Raw genomic sequence first — 24,858 nt, 5'->3', positions numbered from 1 at the left:
GTACCTTTCTTCTTAGATTCTACTTTATTTGGTAAAACTCAGAAACTAACAATTCACATCCTCCCACCTCCTTCTTTCCGAAGAAGGCAGTTTGCAGAGACAAAAGGGCTGTGGTGTGGGGATCATCCACCATCTCCAGGTTTTACACACAGGCTGCCCATGGCCTGGCAGGCCTCTAGGCCTGATGCTCTCAGAGGCAATAGAAGAAAAGTAAAAGGAAGGTCTCACTTCACAGACAATGAAACCCTCCCAACCCTCTTCCCCACTACCCACAACTCCCTACACTGCCAATCTAAATAAAAAGAGGACAATGCATGGGTGTGAGATATACACACACACACATACATACACACACACACACACACACACACACACACACACACAGCTTCCTTTCAGCCAAAGAACTGCAAAATCCCTCCCTGGAAGGAGGACAACTGGCAACACCAATCAAGGCTTGGTGGTCCAAGGTGATGGCTGGAATCGTGTGAGACTGGTAAAAATCCAGGGAGAAAATGTTTCACCTTCAGCTCATTCCCAGGTCTCTATGAAGCCCGCCCCACTTCCACGTAGGGGAACTACGGCTCTGGGGGCAGCTGGCTTAGGGAAAGGCCTCCCATGGCCAAGAAGACAATAGTGGAGAGGAGGGGGAGGGCAGCAGGGCAAAGCCTTTGGGGAGGGTCAGAAAGGGGGCCCCCTGCCCTTGGCTAATGGATCCGAGTTAGCTCCTCCACAACCTTGATGAGGTCGTCTGCAGTGGCCTCTCGCTTCATACCGCTGCCATCGTCATACTGCAATGAGAAGACGGGCGGGGCTGTGAGGACCAAGAGGGCGCTCACCCACGGCTGGGGAAGGGAATGCCCCCAGTGAAGGAGGCACAAGACTCCACCATCGTCATGGCAGAGAAAGGACTCACCAGAAACCCACACCTCCCCCTGAGTGGTACAGGTCAGCAAGGACACCACCTGGTCTATTTCTCCCTCTTCGAGATTCTCCCTCTTCTGCTGTCCCTCAGACACCATCTCCAGTGAGCAATATCCTGAACTCCAGAATAGTGGCCATTTCTCCTCCCTACAGGATCCTGACCCTGCCTCCTACCTTTGGGTCTTGCCAGAGATCCCAGATGTGTCTTCATTGCTCAAGGATGGGGTTAACATGGGTAGAGTTACTAGCACAGCATCTGGTACCTAGTAGATACCCACAAGCCACAACTACAAACATCTCTTTTCCCTCAGACTCCACCTTCTCTCTGGTAAGGATTACACAGAGGGCCCCTCGCACCTTGGAATTGAGGGGGAGAGGTGCCCAGAGACAGTCTCCTGGCATGCCCCAACCTGCACCGGACTTGTCCGGCCCAGGGCTAAACAACACACAGCTCACCTGTAGGTTTGCCACCACCTCCTGCATCTTGGGGCGGCTGATATCCAGGAAACTCTCAATCAAGTCACCATCGATGAAACCTGTGGCTGGTTCTGTCTTCCGCTCAGTGTGAAAGGATCTCCAGGTGGACGGGTGAGTTAAGGAACATGTGCTTATCAGGAAACACCTTCCTCAGTCATCCCCACCTTTGAATAAGACCACAATCTAAAAGCAATCATCAGGATTCAAAAGGAAATGACACTTTCCTTTCGCCTTGGTTTTTTTTGGACATTTTTGGAATTGAAAAAAATGTAAAAATATGACCTAATCTAATTGGTTCTCAATTGGGGTGATCTTCAAAAGTTTTTAAAAGTACAGATCAGAGTCTATTAATGTGAAGACCATACGTGTATGCAAGTTCTTTAAACGTGCTCTAGGCAAAGCTGATGCACAAAAACCACTTGTATAAGTCTAGCCTCAGAGCTTCATAGAGGAGTCAGTGTGGTGGCAGCTCACGCCTGTGAACCCAACATTTTGGGAGGTTGAGGCAGGAGGATCGTTTGAGTCCAAAAGTTCAAGACCAAACCTGGGCAACACCATGAACTCCTGTCTCTACAAAAAACAAAAATTTTTTAAAATTAGCCAGGTGAGGCATGTGCTTATAGTCCCAGCTATTCGGGAGGCTGAGGTGGGAGAATCACATGAGCCCAGGGTGTCAAGGTTGCAGTGAGCCATGATCGTGTCACGGCACTCCAGCCTGGGCAACAGAGCAAGAACCCATCTCAAAAAAAAAAAAGAAGAAAAGCAGCAGCTCCCTTGATGAATAAACTGAGATTCAGTGAGACAGGGCTGCCAAAAGTCTTGATAGTTAGCAAAAAACAATAAATCAGCCCATCAGCCCTCCTTGACTAGAGCCGGGCCAGAGTCACAGGCAGGAGCTCCTCCGACCTCCAGCGGGGGCAGGGAGGGCCCTTTATATCTCCTATACTAAACCAACTTCCAATAGCACTTGGATTCTGGGGGTCCCAGGGTGGTAAATTCTTGCGCTTCAGCGTTTTCCGCTTCTTCACCTTTCCCTTTCTTCTGGTAGTCTCTCTAGTCTCAGACACTGTTGCCCTCAACCAAATCCCTGAAAGGATGTGCTCCTGTGTTGTGATCTAAACTTACATTTCACCTGCTACACCAAGGGCCAGAGGCGGACACATTTCAGGAATATAAACGTGCATTTCCAAGATGGACCAGCGGAAGCTGAGTGATAAGTGCTTTGGGAGTCAATATACTGTTCTATTGTGTATGTTTGAAATTTTCCACATGAAAAAGTCAAAAACAAAACAAAACAAAAAACCTGTTCTGTACAGGAACCTAATCAAGACATGTAGCAGCTTCCGGGTAATGTGACTCCATGTGCCACATATGCCGGGACATGCTTCCCAGCAAGGGGATGGCTCTGGGAAGGATATAAGGAGTGCTCGATCTTCCCCACACTTTTGATGACTTTATTGAGACGATTCTGCATGTCCAGCAGGAGGTTGTACCAGCTCTCTGACAGTGAGGTCACCAGCCCTGAAGAAGTGAAGGAGGCAGTGAGCTGCAGGGAGGTCAACCTCACAGCACGCATCCTCTACGTAAAGGGCAGCCCAGGCGAGCAGCTCGGGGAGGGCTAATGTGCTGCAGCCTCCTCTAGTAAACACCTAGGTCTTATCCAGTTGCTCTCCCCAGTCCCTCAGAATGGTGGTATCAGGAAGGAGGCCTGTGTGGGGGTATGCCGCACGGGGGTAACCTTACCTATCATGCCGTTGACCGTGCCAAAGAGCACCGAGCCTTGTGTGGGGGTGGAAGTCTCACCCAGATTTTGCATTACCAGAGAGCCGTGGCAAAAGACATTGACAAACTCGCCCAGGTGGAAAAGACCAACCTCCTGGAGGTGCTGCCGCTCCTCGTCCGTGGTGGCAGCGCTGAAAGGTGGTGAGAAAGTAAGTTTCTGAACCTCCTGTTTCCACCACAGGCCCTGAGACAGGACCACGTGCAGTGGTCACGGTGCTGAACTTCCCTGGGAAGCTGACATACTCCACAGTAGGGGAGCCAATCTAAAGAGGTGGATTTCTGTCACCTTTTACTCTCTCACGAAGAAAGTGCTATCTCTGTAAAGAGGAGCACCTGAACCTGACACAGAACCCAATGCTTGTATCCACCAGAGACCCGGGAGCTCCCAACCTCCCCACCACTCCCAGAGCTGGCCACTACTCACCTGTCCTTTTGACACACAAACAAGTTAAAGGCATTTTCGGCCCCCAGAAAATTGTCATCATCCAAGATTTCCACAGCACTCATCCAGTTGGGATTAAAGTCTCGAGCAATCTTAAAACAGACAAGGTGAAACAAGAAAACACAATCAGAAGTTTGCATGGAATCCAGTTCTGGGACTTGTGTTTCCTTTATTCAGGAGCAAGGCCCCACCCTGCAGAAGATGTAGCCCAGTGTTCAACAAGTGTCACCCTAGAGGGATTCTCCCCCGACCTCTCTGCCAACGCAGCCCATTTGATTGCCAACTGCCCAGAGATGGAGCCTACTCAGAGTTCGAGTTGGGAGTCTCTAAAAATACTTAATCAAGGTAGAATGTCTGCTCCACAGAAAACATTTCTGCCCCTAATACTCGGCTGGATTATCCTTCCCCACCAGAGACACTTGCAGGGGCCATGGCTCAAGAAAGAAGTCTGCTCCCATCCCCCCACCAGCATCACCTCTTCAAAGTTTCCTTCCATGGGCTTGTAGGCAAGCAGCAGCACTGAGCGCATAAGGTCGCCCACCAGGATGAAGTCGCCCTTGGTCTTCAGGTAGAGGGCCATGATGTTGTTGTAGTGGTTGCACTCAGTGCGCAGCTCCTTCTCTGTTGTCCACTCATAGAGCCGCACCTGGGAAGGGCATTGTCTCTCTCAGTCAAAGGGGCCAGAGCACTCTCAGAACGACTGCCCCCCGACTCCTCGACCCTCCATCTACAGCACCACTTCTCAAAGTGCAATGCGGGACGGGAACCAGTTTTATGAGGCACTGGGGTAAACATTTATTATTTCGCTATTGTACATTTATGGAATATGAAAACACGATGAACACACCAAACTAGGAATACAAGACTTTCCAAGTTTTCCTTTACACAAAACAATAAGTCCATGTAAAGGAAACAGTAATGTGGGTAGCCGGGCTTGGTTGTGTACACCTGTAATCCCAGCAACTCAGGAGGCTGAGACATAAGAATTGCATGAACCCAGGATGCAGTGAACTGAGATCATGCCACTGCATCCAAACCTAGGTGACACAGCGAGACTCTGTCTCAAAAAAAAAGAAAGAAAGAAAGAAAGAAAAGTCCAACAGAAAACATTGTCAAATAACTAAAGGAACCCAAAGAACTTGATTCTATGGCCACCCTCTACCATCCCACAAGAGGGAAAAAGAAACTGTGTGGCCGGACATGGTGCCTCACGCCTGTAATCCCAGCACTTTGGGAGGCCGAGATGGGCAGATCACACGGTCAGGAGATGGAGACCATCCTGGCTAACGTAGTGAAACACCGTCTCTACTAAAAATACAAAAAAAAAAAAATTAGCCGGACATGGTGGCGGTCGCCTGTAGTCCCAGCTACTCGGGAGGCTGAGGCAGAAGAATGGCATGAACCTGGGAGGCGGAGCTTGTAGTGAGCCAAGATCGCACCACTGCACTCCAGCCTAAGGGACAGAGTGAGACTCCGTCTCGAAAAACAAAAAACATGCTTTTTTCTGTCTCCACCATAGTGCTTCTTCAATTACAACCACATCTCCAAAAGAATGAAGATGCTTTATCATCAGTAGACAAATGGAGAGATACTTGGCATGGCCCAGTGCTGAAGAAGACAGACTCAACCCATCTGAACTGACAAGCCTTCCCTGGCACATCCTTCAGGATCCAGATAATCCCCATGGCCTCTGCACATCTAGAAACTCCTGAGTAGAACATATTAATTAAACCACAATTTCTCAAGATTTGTCCAAAGAACCCTAGCAACACAGGAATATATTCCAAGAGTCATTTGTAATAATTACAATGGTTGGCCAGGCACGGTGGCTCACACCTGTAATCCCAGCACTTTGGGAGGCCGAGGCAGGCTGATCATGAGGTCAGGAGGTCGAGACCATCCTCGCCAACATGGTGAAACCCCATCTCTACTAAAAATACAAAAATTAGCTAGGCATTGTGATGCATGCCTGTAATCCCAGCTACTCGGGAGGCTGAGGCAGGAGAATTGCTTGAACTAGGGAGGTGGAGGTTGCAGTGAGCCAAGATTACACCACTGCACTCCAGCCTGGCAACAGAGCAAGACTCCATCTCATAAATACATACATACATACATATATACATACATACATACTATGGTTACCACACCTCTATCACAGGGTACAAGGTACCTCCAGAGTGCCCCCTCTTCAGGTAAGCCCACCCTGCTGGGCCTACACACCTCCAACAGGGAGAGTGAAGGTGGGGGGCCTTAGAGTTCCACATGTTCCTGCAAACACCTGCCACCACTCTCTCTCCACACTCTCAACCTCCCCATCGCCTTGGAGAGAGTCAAGACCAAGGCCAGACACCGCCAGAAGCCCAAGACTCCCATTCTCTTCCCAAAAGGTTGTAGATTTCCACTGTTCAACATGGTAGTCACTAGCCACACATGGCTATGAAACACTTGAAATGTGCCTAGTCCATGCTGAGATGTGTTCTGACTGTAAAATACATACCAGATTTTTGAATTATTAGTATGAAAAACTGTAAAATATCTTAAGTGTTTTTTATACGGATTACATGTGGAAATGCTAATATTTTAGATAGTGGGTTAAATAAAATACCTTATTCATTTCACCTGATTCTTTGTGCATTTGTTAATGTGGCTACTAGAAAATTTAGAATGACATACATTACTCATATAGTATTTCTACTGGCCAGCCACAGAATAGATATGTCCTCACCTGACCTCAATGCCACCCTCCACCCTCCTAATCCCTGTGCCCACTCACTGCACCCTCTGGAACAGTCATTAATCATGGACAGCCTCTTCTCTGGGCAAACCCTTCACCTTCTCATTCTAACCGATATCCATGGCTTTTTCCTAAGGGCCTTGTGGCACTCTTGTCTGTTTTCTCTTCCACTGTCCCTTGTAACACTGGAACAGGAGGTAGCACAGTCTCCCATGCTCCTCGTCTGCTCTTTCAGACTTGTCACTCCCTCCCTTGAAACACCAGTTTTGAGGCTCATACCACCAGACCACACAACCACCATCACCCACTAAAGCAGTCACCTGAATTCCCACCCCACCCATCACTCTCTCCCACACAACCCCCTATAAGTGTTGATGACTATAATATTCACAGAGAAGGTCCTTCTAATACCCTCACATCTTAGCTTTTCTGACCCCTCCTTTCCCACTTAGTCCACTCTTATGACCACCTCTTAAAGCCTGGCATTACAAGTAACCGCACTCTTCCTGAATCTTGTGTCCTCCACTCTGCCTCTTCTCAGATGCCCATAGTCCACCACCATAATCACATAGTAACTGTCTTGCAGATTCCAATGCCCTGACTCCTCTCCCCTTTCTCATGCTCACCCAACAAAACTCGACTTGGATAAAATTTTCATCTTCCACCACAGGTAAGAAAAACCAACAGGATGACTGTTCTTTTAAATTCAAGACTAATAACTGAAAGGGGGTTCCTAAACCTCTCAGGAATCATGCATTTTCCTACTCCATTCACTCTTCTGGTCCTAAAACAATGAAGTCATCCTTTTTCCACTCTACTCAAATTGCCAATACTTCCTTCCCATCTTCTCTCTCAGCAATTTTACAGAGAACAGAGACACAGCCAAAAGGGCATTTTCATGAACTTCCATGTCTGTTCCCTTCTCTACCACTGGGTTTGAGATCCCACCTCCTTTTGCCTGGCCAAGAACAATGGCTCTCTTTCTAACATCAGTCCCATCAGCATAGAAAACATGCAGCAGTGTTTCCCAGCTTGAAAACTTAAAAACAGAAAATTATTATCCTGAAATTTCCCTGTCCACATCACTCTCTCCTTTACTGCAAAACTCCTTGAGGGGTTTTCTGTACCAGCCTCCTTTCCTCCTACTCTCCGTTGAGCCGACTGCAATCAGGTTTCTAGCGCCACCACTCAACCAAGAGTTCTGATCAAGTTTACCCTGACTTCCATGTTACTAATCTTTTTTTTTTTTTTTTTTTTTTTTTGAGACAGAGTCTTGCTCTGTCGCCCAGGCTGGGGTGCAGTGGCCGGATCTCAGCTCACTGCAAGCTCCGCCTCCCGGGTTTAGACCATTCTCCTGCCTCAGCCTCCCGAGTAGCTGGGACTACAGGCGCCCGCCACCTCGCCCGGCTAGTTTTTTGTATTTTTTAGTAGAGACGGGGTTTCACCGTGTTAGCCAGGATGGTCTCGATCTCCTGACCTCGTGATCCACCCGTCTCGGCCTCCCAAAGTGCTGGGATTACAGGCTTGAGCCACCGCGCCCGGCCCCATGTTACTAATCTTTATGTTACCTGACCTGCCGGCAACACTTGCAGTTTACCAATTCCCTCCTGCTTCAAATACTTTTTCTCCATGGCTTCCAAAACACTATTCTCTTGGTTCTCCTACTTCACAAGTCACCCTTCGTTTGGCTGGATCTTCACCCTGTCTTTGAAATACTGGACAGCTCCAGGGCTATCTTCAGATCCTGTCTCTACGGGCTCTCAGCAGATGGTCTGGCGATGTCAACCAGACTTTTAGCTTTAACTGCCATGCTAGTATCTGCAGTGTACCTCTTCCCTGGATTCCATACCTCTCTCATTGTTACCTAGTGAACATCTCCACTTAGATAACCACTGAAACTGAGTATATCCAGAACCTCTGGTTTCCACTCCAAACCTGCTGCACTATCTTTCCATCAGTAAATGGCAAAGCCAAAACCCCTGACACTTTATTCCTCTGCCTCTCATACCTCATCTTCAATCTATCGAAGTCCTTCAATCCTACCCTCATAATATAAGCAGAATGTGACTACTCTTCTTCATCTCCTCCATCATCGCCTGGTCCCAGCAACCACCAACCACATCTGGATTACTAGAAGAGCCTCCCCTAACTGACCTATTCTACCACTGCTTCTACCCCTGCTCCCCTATAGCCTTTCCAGAGAAGCAACATTATCTTTTAAAACACAAGTTCAATCATGTTCAAACCCTTGCTCAAACCCTCCAGAGGTTGCCATCACGCTCTGAATAAAACACTGACAAGCCTACCAGGCTCTTCACGCTCTGGTCCCTGGCTGTCCACTGGACTCATCTCTCACCAGACCATCAGCTCAGTCCCCGCAGACACCAGGCCCGCCCACTCTCGCCTGTGACCTACCACCCCTTGCTTCCTTGTCTTCCCCAAGCACAGGTAGGGTTCTTACCTCCCTTCATTTTGGAATCTGCTCAAATGCCACTGTGTATCCACGAGACCCTCCCGACCATGTGATATGAAACAGCAAACCCCACTTCCCATGTTCATCCCGGCATTCCTCCAGTCCTGTGCCCCTTTTATTTCTCACCATTTCATGTACTATGTACTTTATTTGCTCAAAAACTCCAAAAGGGCAGCTCACTGTCCATTTTGTTTGCTGCTATCTCCCTACTCCAAAACATCAAGTTGTCCATTTTCGATATACAAAATTTTTGTCAATTATACCTCAATAAAGATGGAAAAAAACTTTTTAGCAAGGGAGGTAGGGTCATGGCAGAAGCAGTGGAATATTTCAAAGGACTAGCTTTCAGGGATGCACTCAGGATATTCTGATTTGGCTCATTTTCTTTTGGCATGGAACACCCTACATGCAGGGACCATAGGTCTCACTCGTTTCTCAAGTCCCACAGCACTCAGGATCTGAAACACATGGGGGTTCATGTAACCTAGTTCAATGCCTGGTTCAACCTCAGTTTCCCAGATTCTCAACTCAGAGATCTATCCTCCACACCCACTACTTTGTTCTCCTTCAAATCTGACACACACGCGGCACCGGACAACCTGAGAGAGACACATTCTGCAGACAATGATGGGCAGCCTAAAGTAAGTACCAAGTGGTCCAGGCCTCACCGTGCTATTGATGCTGGCTAACAGCTTCCCGTTAAATTCCACCATAGAGTACACGGCCCCTTTCACTTCCTTTTCAGCCACAGTCTGTAGTTTTCCTGGGGGTGGAAAAAATATGTTTGAGTCTCTCTATAAGCCCATACCTTACCTTGTCAAAAGAATCCTCTGGTTGCCCCTCTGGTACTAATTCTTGCCCCCGCAAAGCCACTCATCTAAAAAAACAACACAGACTCAGTATCTACTGGAGTTAACCACCACCTGAAGTATGAGCCCCAAGATAAAGTGCAGAGAAATACACTTGGTGTCTAGGATCTGCCCCCCACCCTGAAACTCTAGATCTGTCTCTCAAGATGGAAACCAAATCTGATTTCACCTATCTGATCTGAGATTTCCAGGCTGATAGTCTTTAGAGCCCTCTTGGGTGGGAGTAATGAGAAAAGATATTAAAAGATAAACACAGTGCTGAAGCTGGAAAGAGCACCTAAATGCCTGAGCAACCAAGTGGAAAACAATTCTAGGATTCTTAATTTTTACACCTGTCGTCACTAGATTCCCTTACCCATCATTCACTTCTCCCACCCCTCCTTTTGTTCTTTTGGCCTTTCAAAGACTAGCAAAGAAAGAAATGTAAGCTAAATTTTACTGTGTACTGTTCACATGCTCCAAAATTCAATCAAATAAAGAAGAGAACTGCTCTTTACAGCAATGAACCCAACTTCTTCTACTGCTTAACTGAGGCTCTCTGAAACCTCACAATGGCCTGCTGACTTTCTCAGCATTTCACATCCCTCAGAAACCGGAGAGTGCGCCCCCTTACCATCCGAATACTGAAAGACCACAATGCGACCCTGCTTGGGCTCTGCCTCTTCAGGATACACCATTGCTGTGCCCACAATGAAGTAAGTGTTGGGGTCTTTGCCCAGCTTGCAGGAGACCAGGCTGAGGGCATATTCATTCTGCAGAAACTGGTGAGCATGAAGCACTAAATAGAGAGTACAGAGATGACTATGTGACGATAGGTTACCCATATCTGCATGCACAAGTAACCATGTATTTCTGTGAGGCCTGCGGCTTAGGCAGTGACAAAGCGTGTGCCACCTGCTGTCCCTGTCTCATCAGATTATCCGTCCCCCACCAGCCTAAGCTAAGGAGAGGATGACCAGCCCTCCAAACTCACTGCCATCTCAAAGAGGTCCCACCCCTCCTTTCTGTTCCTCCTGGGATAATCTGCCACATCTGTCAGGCTTTGTAGGTAACAGAGCCCAGAACAGCTGGATTAGGGAGGGCATAGATAAAAATTATCGAAAGAGCTCATGTGCACCTTCAAAGGTGTGTTGGTCAATGATAAGTAGGTTGTGCACCTCCACCTCTTCTCCAAAGGAGGTCTCATGAGGAGCAGTGCTGCTGGAGAACAGCTTGCTGGAGCTGACACTGCTGGAAAGAGCCTGCAAACAGAGAGAATGCACATCATCCTTCTCAAACGCGGAAGAGGCGCTGAGACATCATTGTGAGGGAACCCGTCAGATTGGGACAGAGGCTGCAGCTAGCCAAGAACTCTGATGGCTGGCAGCTCAAGGAGTCTGAGGAGAATGTTTCAGAGGAAACATACAGTTGAAACATCAATCTGAAACACAGTAAAATTCTAAGGGTCATTAAAGACAAAACAGTGATGCTGCAAGTCAATCAAATACAGTTAAAAAGGAACTCAAGTGACCTAATAAAGGGACAGACTCCACTGCCCTCAATGGAAAGAGGAGCGGGGCACTTCAAATAAAAACAGAAGCCATGAAGACTTCAACTCTGGACTACAGAGGGAGGTCCTATCGCAGATGTATGGAAACAAGAAAGGCAGAGAATACATGGAAGAAAATGACCAGCTGGTATCTCCACTGAGCCTAGTTATGTGTAGCTCCAGACTGTCCTGTTATCTGCCTCATTCTGCAGGTAAGAAAACTGAAGTTTAGGCTTTCCCAAGGTCACACAGCTAGCAATAAACCTGGAAGCCAGGCCACGCACAGTGGCTCACGCTTGTAATTCCAGCACTTTGGGAGGCCGAGGTAGGTGGATCAAAAGGTCAAAAGTTCGAGACCAAGCTGGCCAACACAGTGAAACCCCATCTCTACTAAAAACACAAAAATTAGCTGGGCATGGTGGCACGTGCCTGTAATCCCGGCTACTCGGGAGGCTGGGGCAGGAGAATCACTTGAACCTGGGAGGTAGAGGTTGCAGTGAGCCAAGATTGCGCCACTGCACTCCAGCCTGGGCAACAGAGTGAGACTCCGTCTCAAAAAAATAAATAAAATAAAATAAAAAATAAAATAAAATAAAATAAATAAAATAAAATAAAATAAAAAATAAAATAAATAAAATTTAAAAAATAAAATAAAATAAAATAAAATAAACCCAGTAGGCACTTTTGAAAAGCTGGTTTCTATCTTTAAAAAAGAAAAAAAAAAAAAAAACCTGGAAGTCCGTTCTGTCGGACTCCAAACCCCATGCTCCTCCCCTATTCTACTACTCTGCCCTACAAAGGACCCAAAATGATGGTGACAGAAAAGGAATTATTCATGCTGCAAGGCCACCAAGTAGGAACTGTTTTTTATAAATACACTTTTATAGAAGTCAGCTATGCTCACCTGTTGCCTACGGCTGCTTTCAGGCTACGATGGCAAAGTTGAACAGTTAGTGGTAACTGAGACCACATTGCCTGCAAAGCTGAAAGCCTTTACTACCTGGCCTTTACAGAAAGCTTGCTGGCCCCTGCTCTAATGTCATCTTTCTTTGTCCATTGCCCTTACCTGGGTGCTAGCGCTGGGCCTCAAGGCTGTTGTGCCCCCACTCGTGTCTTGGACTTCAATGCGGCTGGAGAGGACCCCGAAACACTGGGACACTTCCTGGTAGCAGATCTTCCTGCAGAACAAGTATGGAACAACAGTGTCACTTACAAAGTCAGAAGCGCCCTACACCAACTCCCACACCCCACTCTCCCACCCCAGGCCTCACCTTGGAGACTCATAGAGGGGAACTGTGCGAATGTGCAGCTTCTGGATCTCATCGATGGTGCCAATGGTGAGGGTGCTATTGTTGGCCAGTGCCAGGCTGGAAAGAAGGGTCTGGGTTTAGACTGAGGAGACTCAAGGAAGGCAAAGATTCTATGAGGCAACTCCACAGAGGAAGCAAAACAAGGCAGGGGCCAGACGCGGTGGCTCACGCCTATAATCCCAGCACTTTGGGAGGCCAAGACGGGCGGATCACGAGGTCAGGAGATCGAGACCATCCTGGCTAACACGGTGAAACCCCGACTCTACTAAAAAATACAAAAATTAGCCGGGCGCGGTGGCGGGCGCCTGTAGTCCCAGCTACCCGGGAGGCTGAGGCAGGAGAATGGCGTGAACCTGGGAGGCAGAGCTTGCAGTGAGTGGAGATCGCGCCACTGCACTCCAGCCTGGGCGACAGAGCGAGACTCCGTCTCAAAAAAAAAAAAAAAAAAAAAGAAAAACAAGGCAGGATTATACCAGCTTTGACTCCACGCTAAACATCACCTGGAGAGACAGACAATTCTGATTCCTGGTCCCATCCACAAGATACTCTTATTTCATTGGTCTGGGTGAGCCTAGGCTGAGATTTTCAACAGCTTTCCATTTAATGATAATGCGCAGCCAGTTAAAAAAATCACCGCTCCAGGAAAGTGACTTTCAAACTACTGCCTGTGTCAGAGTCAGCTGGAGGGCTTGTCAAAACAGTCTGCTGGGTCCCCTCCCAGTTTCTGATTCTGTGAGTCAGGATGGGGCCTAAGCATCTGCATTTCTTTCTTTTCTTTCTTTCTTTTTTGAGAGAGAGTCTCAGCTCTGTTATCTAGGCTGGAGTGTAGCGGTGCAATCTAAGTAAGCTCACTGCAACCTCCACCTCCCTTTTTCTTTTTTTGAGACAGAGTTTTGTTCTTGTCACCAGGCTGGAGTGCAATGGTGAGATCTCAGCTCACTGCAAACTCTGCCTCCTGGGTTTAAGCGATTCTCCTTGAACCTCCTGAGTAGCTGGGATTACAAATGCCTGCCACCACACCCAGCTAACTTCTGTATTTTTAGTAGAGATTTTTAGTAGAGATGGGGTTTTGCCATGTTGGCCAGACTGGTCTCGAGCTCCTGACCTCCAGTGATCCACCCACCACAGCCTCCCAGAGCTGGGATTACAGGCATGAGCCACTGTGCCCAGCAACCTCCCAGTTTCAAGGGAATCTCCTGCCTCAGCATCCCAAGTAGCTGCGATTACAGGCACGTACCACCATACCTAATTTTTATATTTTTAATAGAGACAAGGTTTCAACATGTTGGCCAGGCTAGTCTCAAACTCCTGACTTCAAATGATCCTCCTGCCCCGGCCTCCCAAAGTGCCGGGATTACAGGCGTGAGCCACCGTGCCCAGCCAGAGAATCTGCATTTCTAACAAGTTCCCAAGTAGTGCTGTAGCTGCTGGTTGGGGCCACCCTTTGAGAACTCCTGCTCTAGAGGGACACAAAATGATCTCTGAATTAGGGGTTATGAAACAATCATCTGAATCACCTGATAAGTTTTCTGAAAATACAGATTCCAGAGCTCAACCTCAGACCTACTGAATCAGACTCTGAGGAAGATTCCAAAAACTCTGCAGTTTCAAAAAACTTCCCAGGTGTTTCTAGTGGGTAGCCAGATTTTTTTTTTTTTTTTTTTTTTTTTGAGACGGAGTCTCGCTTTGTCGCTCAGGCTGGAGTGCAGTGGCCGGATCTCAGCTCACTGCAAGCTCCGCCTCCCGGGTTTACGCCATTCTCCTGCCTCAGCCTCCCGAGTAGCTGGGACTACAGGCGCCCGCCACCTCGCCCGGCTAGTTTTTTGTATTTTTAGTAGAGACGGGGTTTCACCATATTAGCCAGGATGGTCTCGATCTCCTGACCTCGTGATCCGCCCGTCTCGGCCTCCCAAAGTGCTGGGATTACAGGCTTGAGCCACCGCGCTCGGCCTGGTAGCCAGATTTGAGAACCTCTGCACTATACCTCTCATCTCAGTTACTTATGACTTTGACACCGGAAAAAGGCTTTGAGGTAAGGGTTTGAGGAAAACATCATGATCCCCTCAATCAATAGCTCTCATTACATAAGGAAAAAGAGATTCACCTGTCAGGATAGCCATCTGAATTGAGGGGACACATGTAGTTCACTTCCTTGAGGTTGACATTTGAGAAGACCAATTTGTGGTTGCTGCTATAGATGACAGTGGGGCGGTCAGAGCAAGCAAAGACGTTGGTAGTAGACAGAGAACGAAAAGTCCTCAATACGGTGGGCTGGGTGCCTAAAGTCACCTTCTTACGGTCACTCAACAGACCTACAGAGAGAATGACATCAGGAGAAAGGAAGAAAGAAAACAGGACAAATAGCTGGCATGTGAAAGTTCAAAAGCAGAACCCTGGGACTAAGAATTCTGTGTAATTCTAAGACTCCATTTCTGAACGAGTCCCTCACTCAAAATACTACTCTCACCTGTCTCAATGTTGAGCCCAAAGTAGAAAAGCGCTCCATCTCCCAAGGCACAAAGGAGGTAGTGGCTACTCTCAAAGGTGGTCATCAGGATGGAGCGAGGAATGATCTCTGTGAGAAATGGGGACATTATGTTCTTGTTCCACATTTTGACTCTGTCCCAATCCAGGTCCCTAAATGACACATACCTCCACCCAGCATCTCCTTGTGCAGTAGTTCAAAAGAAGGCAACTTCAAGATACGAGCCGAGATGTCCGTCCAGAGGCCAATGGCACAAAGAGGGGACAGTCCATTGCTATCTCCTAATGGGGTGATGTCCAAGCAAGCCACTTCATGTTCCATCTCTGTGTGGCTGAACAAAGAAGAATATGGCAGAGGAAGGAATCCAAGGATCAAAGAAGTCCTAGAGAAAAGAGGAGGAAAGCAAGCAGATAGGAAAAAAACCACACACCTGATCTGCCGGAGCTCCTGAGGATGGATCTGCAGATAGTAGAGGGCCCTGCCCACAGCTACCACCACCTGGCTGCTGTTGCAGGAAGCCACACTGATGTTCTTGGCCTGAGGCTCCTTCCATTCACTGACCAGAGCTTTGGGTTCTTGAGAGACCAACCTCACCGACGCTGAAGTGATCTAGATAAAGAGCAGATGAGCAAATGTCTCCAAGAATCTGCCAGGGTCCACACAGGAGTGGAAAGGTGGTAAATACAGCCCTAATAAAGCCCTACGAATAAGCTACACGAGGCTTCTATTTCTTATTCCCCAAAGTCCTGCTAATGATTATAATAGACATCATTTTTGGATGAACGCCTGAAGGAGGCCAGCTTAAAAGTAGCTTACAGCTTTCAAACCTACAGCCAGTGGGGAAAAGGACTATTTCATTCTAATTGAGGCTTACTTGGGTAATACAAACTGCATCCTGTGGGAAGATATGAATACAGTAAGACCCTGTGATCACCAGTTTTTTGGCTTTTTTTTTTTTTTTTTGAGACAGAGTCTTGCTGTGTCGCCCAGGCTGGAGTGCAGTGGCGCAATCTCAGCTCACCACAACCTCCGCCTCCCGGGTTCAAGCCGTTCTCCTGCCTCATGCCTTAGCCTCCCGAGTAGCTGGGATTACAGGCGCATGCCACCACACCTGGCTAACTTTTGTATTTTGGGTAGAGACGGGGTTTCACCATGTTGGCCAGGCTGATCCTGAACTCTTTACCTCATGATCCACCCACCTCGGCTTCACAAAGTGTTGGGATTACAAGCGTGAGCCACCATATCTGGCTGTAACCACCAGTCTCAGCAGTTTTTCTTATCCCCCAAATCAGACCTCTAAAATATCTAAGTTCTTTACTGTGTATGAGCCAGTTAAATTATTTAAAGTTCCTTAATAAAGGTTACAAAATTGTATAGAAATATATTGTATAAATTTATCACTGAAATAAAACAGGAAGTAGGTTGGTGACAGTTATCTATTCATTCATCTTACCTAGCATGATTGAGTTTATATTTAAGGATGAAAGCTTTAATAATAGATAGGTGAGCTGGTGCCAGTCTTCAGGCCAATAGTTAGATAACACTGACAAAGCAATGACTCAGTATCTGGGCACGTCCCACACTTGGTTTGCAAACTGACAGAATTTCCCTCCAGTTTTACCAATCTACCACTGCCAGGTGGCTAAAAGGAAAACCGGGTGGATAAAAAGAAGGAGACAGTTCATTAATCCTTAGGCACTCCAGTGCCCTACCCACCAATGGCAAGATGGACTCTGGCCACAGAGTCAAGAACAGCTCAGAAGGTTAGGAGAGAGTGCAAAAAGCTAAAGGATGTCAGGGTCACTCCAAACTTCAAACAATTGCTGAGGGGTGGAAGGGTGTCAGAAATGAGGTTCTCGTGGATAACAAATGCCAGAAGGCTATCTGTCCCCATATCGCAGATAGATTGAAAGTAAGGATCAGAATAGGATAAGCTTCAGTTATAATTAACATGTGGAAAGAGTCATATTGGATGGTAGCATCATGATAAATTTTTTCTTTTTTTGTGCTTTTTGGTATTTTCCAATTTTTTAAATAAGGATGTATCACTATTTTAACAAAGGGAAAAAATTTGAGTGTCTCGGAAAATAAAATTAGCGCTAAAACAGGATCCGAAACAATATTTTTATATTTATGTATACAACGATCCAAGTCTATAAAAGAAATTGTAAATACACATACATTTGCAGAAAAAAATAAAGCTAAAAGGAGCAACTCTAAGGTTAAGAGCTGTGATCTCTGAGTAGTGGGTTATCTATAATTTTTTTCCCCTAGAATTTTTACATTGTTTTTGGAGCCATAAAAATTGGTTGTTTTAAAATCCCGTGGTGCTCTGTACTGCACTCTAGGTCAATTCAAGTACATGGTAACACCTGCCCCTTTCTCAGTTATCACCTGGATAAGCTGCTGATGAGCCACGTTGCCACAGAAGAAAGTCTGCTGATCATCCACGAAACCCATCAGTTCGGTTTCTTCTACCTCCTCTCCATTTAACATGAGAACTCTGCAGCAGAATGGAGGGCCTGGGTCAGCCTGGGACCAGCTTCCCCACCTCACAACCTTCTCACCAGCACCAACAGCTGGGACTAGACCCATCCTTACCTTGTCTGGCCCACAAAAGAGAGCACCAAAGTGTCATCAGTCTCACGATTAGGGTCAGACCGCAGTGGCCATAATCCTGGAACAAGGACCAAGGATTCAGATGCATAGGACAGACCAACACTTAGCGTGCATATCTACAGACAGGGAAGGCCAGGGGCAGTGGCTCATGCCTGTAATCTCAACACCTGAGAAGGCTGAGGCAGGAGAACTGCTTGGGACCAGGAGTTCTAGACAAGCCTGGGCAAAATGGAGAGACAGACCTTGTCTCTGCCAAAAATACAAAAGAACTTGCTAGGTGTGGTGGCACAAAACTGTAGTTCCAGCTACATGGGAGGCTGAGGTCGGGGGATTGCTTAAGACTAGGAGACAGAGGCTGCAGCTATGATCATGTCATTGCACTCCAGCGTGGGTGACACAGCAAGATGCTGCCTCAAAAAAAAAAAAAGGTATATATATGGATAGGGCAGCCTGACACCACTGGAAGGGCTGGAACTTGGAGCCCTGAGCTGAAACCCCCTCTCGCTCCTTCTTGGTTTTAAGGCTCTAAAAAGTTAGTGGTCTTTTTTTTTTTGGCCTTTTTTTTGTGAGAGTCTCGCTCTGTCGTCCAGGCTGGAGTGCAGTGGCCCGATCTCAGCTCACTGCAAGCTCTGCCTCCTAGGTTCATGCCATTCTCCTGCCTCAGTCTCCCAAGTAGCTGGGACCACAGGTGCCCACCATCATGCCCAGCTAATTTTTTGTATTTTTAGTAAAGACAGGGTTTGGCTGTGTTAGCCAGGATGGTCTCAATCTCCTGACCTCGTGATTCGCCCTCCTCGGTCTCCCAAAGTGCTAGGATTACAGGCGTGAGCCACCGTGCCCGGCCAAAAGTTAGATTGTTTTAAAGCTGTTTTGAGCCTGTTTTAAATTTGGGACTGGATTATATACATTTCCATTACCCAAAGTCTAAATTTATTTATTTATTTTTTTTTTTTTTTGAGACAGAGTCTTGCTCTGTCACCCAGGCGGGGGTGCAGTGGCACGATCTCGGCTCACTACAACCTCTGCCTCTGGGTTCAAGCAATTCTCCTGCCTCAGCCTCCTGAGTAGCTGGGACTACAGGTGTGCATTACCACGCCCGGCTAATTTTTTCTATTTTTAGTAAAGACAGGGTTTCACCGTGTTAGCCAGGATGGTCTCGATCTCCTGACCTCATGATCAGCCAGCTCAGTCTCCCAAAGTACTAGGATTACAGGTATGAGCCACTGCACCCGGCCTAAATATATTTTTTAAAAGTACACAGAAAAGTCTCATTTCCATACCTCCCTCCAACCCATTCCCCAAACAAGTAATCAATAAAGGCATCTTGTTTAGCCTTCTGGTAAAGAGATGGGGTGTGGGGGGATCTTACTATGTTGCCCCAGTCTGGCCTCCATCTCCTGGGCTCAAGTGATCCTCCCACCTCAGCCTCCTGAATAGAGAGGACTACAGGCCCACCACTCAACACCAAGCTTAATTTTTTTTTTAATTTAAGGAAATAGAGTATTATAAGCAAATACAACTATAATATAGTTTATCAAGCACTATTCTGCACCTTGTTCTTTCGTTTAACAATATATGCTTAAAGCCCTTATCGGAACACAGTATTTAATTGTGTAAATCATTTATCTATACAATTATTATTAAATCATGCAGATTAACAAATTCCTTCTCATGACATTTACATAGTATTTTGCTATAACATACAATGCCACAAGAAATAAGCTTGTATTTTTATGTCACTTTACACATATGAAGGTCAGGTAGAGGCTCAGAACTGGGACTACTAAGTAAACTGCTAAATGCTGTTTTTGATATTGCCCAATTCCCGTCTATAGAGGATGCACAAGCACGTTTATTTTCTCATGCCTGACCAACATCACGTATGGCCAAACTTCTGGATTTTGGTCAACTAGTAGAGTTGTTTGGTGTTAATGTGCATTTCTCAGGACTGTTGCCTGTCCATTCATGTCCTTTGCTAGTTTGGGGACAGAAAATTTAGTGATCTTCCTATAAATTTCTTATAAATTAGGAAGACTGGGCCTTTTGTCTATAAGATGAACTACAGAATATTTTTATCCAGTTTGTCATTTCTTCTGACTTAGCTAATAGTGTTCTGTTTTGCTTTTGCTATGAAGTGTTTTATCTTTATATAGTTGAATTTATCAATCTTTCTTTCTGGCTTCTGTACTTTGAGTCATAGTTATGGCTTCATTTTTTTACATTAAGTTTTTCATCCATTTAGATTCTAGCCAAGTGTACATTTGGCAGGCAGTAGGAACCCAAACTTGTCTTTTCCCAAATGACTATCAGTTATCCCAAAAACACCATCTATTAAGTCCCAACTTTAAGCTAGGCTCAGTGGCTCACGCCTGTCATTACAGCACTTTACAAGGCCAAGGCAGGAGGATCGCTTGAGCCCAGGAGTTTGAGATCAGCCTGGGCAACATAGGGAGACCCTGTCTCTACCAAAAAAATAAAATTAGCCAGGCATGGTGGCACATGGTTGCAGTACCAGCTACTGGGAGGCTGAGACAGGGAAGATCACTTGAGCCCAGGAGACTGAGGCTATAGTAAGCCATGATCATGCCACTGTACTCCAGCCTAGGTGACAGAGTGAGACCCTATCTCAAAAAATGAATAAAAATAAAAATAAAAATTTTAAAAGTCCCAACTTTACTCACTGAACTGAGAAGCCACCACTATCATACACTGAATTTCCACGTGTAATTGTCATTTCCGGACTTCTGAATCTGCCCATTAGACTCTGCCTATTCATCAGCAATACAACACTTCTAATTATAGAGGCTTAACAGTACGTTTCAGTACCTGGTAGGGTTAACCTGTCTCACTGGTTTTTTTTGTTTGTTTTTTGTTTTGAGACAGAGTCTCGCTCTGTTGCCCAGACTAGAGTGCAGTGGCGAGATCTCGGCTCACTGCAAGCTCCACCTCCCGGGTTCATGCCATTCTCCAGCCTCAGCCTCCCAAGTAGCTGGGACTACAGGCGCCCCCCAACACGCCTGGCTAATTTTTTGTATTTTTAGTAGAGATGGGGTTTCACCATGTTTGCCAGGATGGTCTCGATCTCCTGACCTCATGATCCGCCCGCCTCGGCCTCCCAAAGTGCTGGGATTACAGGCGTGAGCCACCACGCCCAGCCTCACTGCTTTTTTTTTTTTTTGAGATGGAGTCTCACTCTGTCGCCAGGCTGGAGTGCAATGGTGCAATCTCGGCTCACTGCATCCTCCACCTCCCGAGTTCAAATGATTCCCCTGCCTCAGCCTCCCGGGTAGCTGGGACTACAGGCACGCGCCACCAACCCCAGCTAATTTTTTGTATTTTAGTAGAGACGGAGTTTCATCATGTTGGCCAGGATGGTCTCGATCTCCTGACCTCGTAATCTGCCCGCCTCGGCCTCCCAAAGTACTGGGATTACAGGCGTGAGGCATCATGCCCTGCCTCTCACTGCTCTTTTTAAAGTTTTCCTGGTTATGCCTGCTTCTTCCTTTTTCCATTCGGACTTGTCTAAGTCAAGGAAAAAATGTATACATATTGAGGTACATTATATACAAAGAGAGAACAACTTTATATTGATTTGTAGACCTTGGTGTGTCTTTTTCATTTGATCAACTTGTTCTTTTCATCCTTTAGGAGTATTTTTAAGTTTTCCTTGGCCGGGCGCGGTGGCTCAAGCCTGTAATCCCAGCACTTTGGGAGGCCGAGACGGGTGGATCACGAGGTCAGGAGATCGAGACCATCCTGGCTAACATGGTGAAACCCCGTCTCTACTAAAAAATACAAAAAACTAGCCGGGCGCGGTGGCGGGCGCCTGTAGTCCCAGCTACTCGGGAGGCTGAGGCAGGAGAATGGCGTGAACCCAGGAGGCGGAGCTTGCAGTGAGCTGAGATCCGGCCACTGCACTCCAGCCTGGGCGACAGAGCGAGACTCCATCTCAAAAAAAAAAAAAAAAAAAAAGTTTTCCTTGTATAGGTTTTGCACAATTTTGTTAAATGTACTCCTTGGTACTTTATCATTTTCTTGTTATTGTAAATTGCCCCCTTTCCTCTACTATACTTTCTAATTGTGTTTACATGAAAGCTATTAATTTTAGTACATTACTTTTATATCCTGCTACCTCAGTGAATTTTTATTGTCTATAGTAGTTTTTCAGTTGATTATCTTGGGTTTATAGTTACATGATCTCTTCCTTTGCAATTTCATATACTTCTATTTCTTTTTTTTTTTTTTTTTTTTTTGAGATGGAGTCTCATTATGTGGCCCAGGCTGTAGTGCAGTGGCACAGTCTCAGCTCACTGCTACCTCTGCCTCCCAGGTTCAAGTGCCTCTCCTGTCTCAGCCTCCCAAGTAGCTGGGATTACAGGCACCCACACCATGCCTGGCTAATTTTTTGTATTTTTAGTAGAGACAGGGTTTCACCATGTTGGCCAGGCTGGTCTCGAACTCCTGAAATCAAGTGATCCACCTGCCTCAGCCTCCCAAACTGCTGGCATTACAGGCATCAGGCAACATGCCTGGCCATACTTCTATTTCTTTATTCACCTTTTCCCATACTTTTTTTTTTTTCATATTCTGAATTACTCCTTTTTTTAAATTGAGATGGGATCCTGCTACATTGCCCAGGCTGGTCTCAAACTCCTGGACTCAAGCGATCCTCCTGCCTCAGCCTCCCAAGTGGCTGGGACTACAGACACACGCCACTGCACCTGCCTTCAGAATTACTCTTTTAAAGATGTGCCTCCTATATACAACTTTAAGGTGGTTTTGTTTCATGATTTGATCTAATTATGTTGTCCTCTAACAGGACATTTACATTTACTGACATGACAGCTATGATCCATATCAATTCTGCCATATTGTTTTAGGTTACGCTTATACATTGTAAATGTCTTTCACTGTGTAGCCTTTTTTTTTTTTTTTTTTTTTGAGACAGAGTCTTGCTCTGTCGCCCAGGCTGGGGTGCAGTGGCCGGATCTCAGCTCACTGCAAGCTCCGCCTCCCGGGTTTAGACCATTCTCCTGCCTCAGCCTCCCAAGTAGCTGGGACTACAGGCGCCCGCCACCTCGCCCGGCTAGTTTTTTGTATTTTTTAGTAGAGACGGGGTTTCACCGTGTTAGCCAGGATGGTCTCGATCTCCTGACCTCGTGATCCGCCCGTCTCGGCCTCCCAAAGTGCTGGGATTACAGGCTTGAGCCACTGCGCCCGGCCTTTTTTTTTTTTTTTTTTTGGTGAGACAAGATCTCACTGTCGCCCAAGCTAGAGTGCAGTGGCACAATCATGGCTCTCTACAGCCTCAAGGCTACAACCACCTAGGCTAGAACCAAGTAGCTGGAACCACAGGCATGCACCATCACCCCTGGCTAATTTTTAATTTTTTTATAGAGATGAGGTCTACATTACTTAGGCTGGTCTCAAACTCTTGGGCTTAAGCAATCCTTCCACCTTGGCCTCCCAAAGTGCTGTAATGACAGGCATGAGCCACGCCACCTTGCCTAGCCTCTGATCTTTTTTTAATTAAAATTCTCCTGGAATTTAGGAAGATTTATATTTTTTATCTAGAAGTTACATTTATACATATATCTTCATAAAATATCCTGTCTATGAATTCTACCAGTTCCCTCATAAAAACATTAAATTTAATTTATAATCTTTTAATCCCCTGTCCTCTATTCTACTACCAATTTTGATTAGTAGCATTTTTTTTTAAAGTTTACTTTTATACTTTCAGATATGTTTAAGCTTCTGATCTGTTGTTATGACCTTCACTCTTCATTTGATTTGCTTTCCTCTGGCTCTCACCAAAACACCTTCACAACATATAACAAGGCCAAAGTCCCTCATATAAGATCTGCATCCTGTGTTCACCAAAAAAGCTACCTTTGATGCCTGGTAAGTCAATGCTGGCATGCTCGTGGATTCCAATTCCATTCCGGATGATCCGCAAGGAACCTTCCTTGAAAGCCCCAGAGCAAGTGACCAGCTGCAAGCAGAGAAAACATTTCTAAAGAACCCCCTCAAGATACTGGGCCAGTCATACTGATGCCCAGAAAGCAAACACGGTATACCTAAATCCAAGAACCTTTATTGTGGGGCTGGTTTGAGAATGCAGACTTGGCAGAGGTTGATTTCCAAAGTTTTTCAAATTTACGGAGCAGACAGGACATCCTAGTGCAGGAAGCAAAAAGCTTCTACCACTGCTCCTAGCAAGCTTGCTTAGATCCCTGGGACCTAGTTTACTGGAATGAGCAAAGGATCTGGAGTTATATACACCTGCCACTTACTAAGTTAGGTGACTTTGGAAAAAGTTACTTAATCTTTCTCAGCACTAATTTTCCTCACTTCTGAGATGGCCAAAAATCCCTATCTAGGGTACTTGTATAATTAGAGATAATATATATAAAGTGCCTGGCAGACCAAGATAGGCACTCAATAAACAGTAGTTATCCTTATATCATTCGGATTCATGAGGCAGCTCTTAAAAGTATTTTCACTGCACCCTCCCCATTCTAGATAAGTATAGCTAGGAGGACACAGTTTGAGTGGGCATATACCAACTATCCACTTTCAGAATGGCCCTTACCTGCCCCTGTCCCTGCCTCTCCAGGTCCACCACGCACATATCCACAATGGGTCCTAAGTTAGTAAATGTTTCCATGGCCACTACATAGGAGCCTTGTTCATTACTGTCAACGTTGAGCTAAGAAGAAAGAACAATGTTATGTTAGTCCTAGAACACCCTAACAGACCTACCCAAAAGGGATGGTTATTGTCCAAAAGAAACTCTCAATAACTAGTTTCTAGATCTGCCATTCTTGTGTTCCAAGGGATGATTCCAAAAGGGGATTGTTGATTAAGGAATATGGTTGTCTTACAGGTGATCCATTAATCAGCCAAGGATGGCTGACCTAGAGTCCATGGATGGATTTCAGAGAAGTGGTGAATGTTTGAAAATTAATGTAAAATGTTTGCATGCATTTTCCTGCAGAGAAGGTCCGAAGTTTTCATATTCTAGAAGTCCATTACATTAAACTATAACCTGTTTGAAGGTAGGAGCTGGGTCTTACTCGTCAATGTATCCACAGCACCTAGCACCTTGCCCGGCAAATTTGCTGAATGAACCACAAAGACAAAGAGCTGGTCAGAGGTAGGATGTTAAATTAACCAAGTAGAAAGCTGGACAGTAGGGATGTGGATAAAATGGAG

At 46.2% G+C, this 24,858-nt stretch overlaps 1 protein-coding gene across 1 annotated transcript in view; it reads right to left on the bottom strand.

The window, feature by feature from the left end:
* Positions 1–5: 5 nt before the first annotated feature.
* DDB1 (damage specific DNA binding protein 1) overlaps positions 6–24,858 on the bottom strand; it is a 36,264-nt gene continuing 11,411 nt past the window's right edge. The window contains exons 9-27 of the mRNA XM_005577677.4: positions 24,236–24,352; positions 23,533–23,635; positions 17,623–17,698; positions 17,416–17,524; positions 15,452–15,630; positions 15,189–15,352; positions 15,004–15,111; positions 14,641–14,848; positions 12,498–12,593; positions 12,293–12,404; positions 10,816–10,939; positions 10,312–10,476; positions 9,498–9,592; positions 4,098–4,268; positions 3,605–3,714; positions 3,142–3,311; positions 2,817–2,919; positions 1,378–1,501; positions 6–788 (exon numbers count right to left, since the gene is read on the bottom strand). Of these exons, the coding sequence (XP_005577734.1) occupies positions 705–788; positions 1,378–1,501; positions 2,817–2,919; positions 3,142–3,311; positions 3,605–3,714; positions 4,098–4,268; positions 9,498–9,592; positions 10,312–10,476; positions 10,816–10,939; positions 12,293–12,404; positions 12,498–12,593; positions 14,641–14,848; positions 15,004–15,111; positions 15,189–15,352; positions 15,452–15,630; positions 17,416–17,524; positions 17,623–17,698; positions 23,533–23,635; positions 24,236–24,352 (2,418 nt within the window). The 3' untranslated portion in view covers positions 6–704. The remainder of the gene's footprint in view (positions 789–1,377; positions 1,502–2,816; positions 2,920–3,141; positions 3,312–3,604; positions 3,715–4,097; positions 4,269–9,497; positions 9,593–10,311; positions 10,477–10,815; positions 10,940–12,292; positions 12,405–12,497; positions 12,594–14,640; positions 14,849–15,003; positions 15,112–15,188; positions 15,353–15,451; positions 15,631–17,415; positions 17,525–17,622; positions 17,699–23,532; positions 23,636–24,235; positions 24,353–24,858) is intronic.

The sequence above is a fragment of the Macaca fascicularis genome, chromosome 14 (assembly GCF_037993035.2).
Source record: "Macaca fascicularis isolate 582-1 chromosome 14, T2T-MFA8v1.1".
Taxonomy (NCBI): domain Eukaryota; kingdom Metazoa; phylum Chordata; class Mammalia; order Primates; family Cercopithecidae; genus Macaca; species Macaca fascicularis.
Note: the sequence above shows the minus strand (reverse complement) of the source record. Positions and strands in the feature narration are given on the sequence as shown.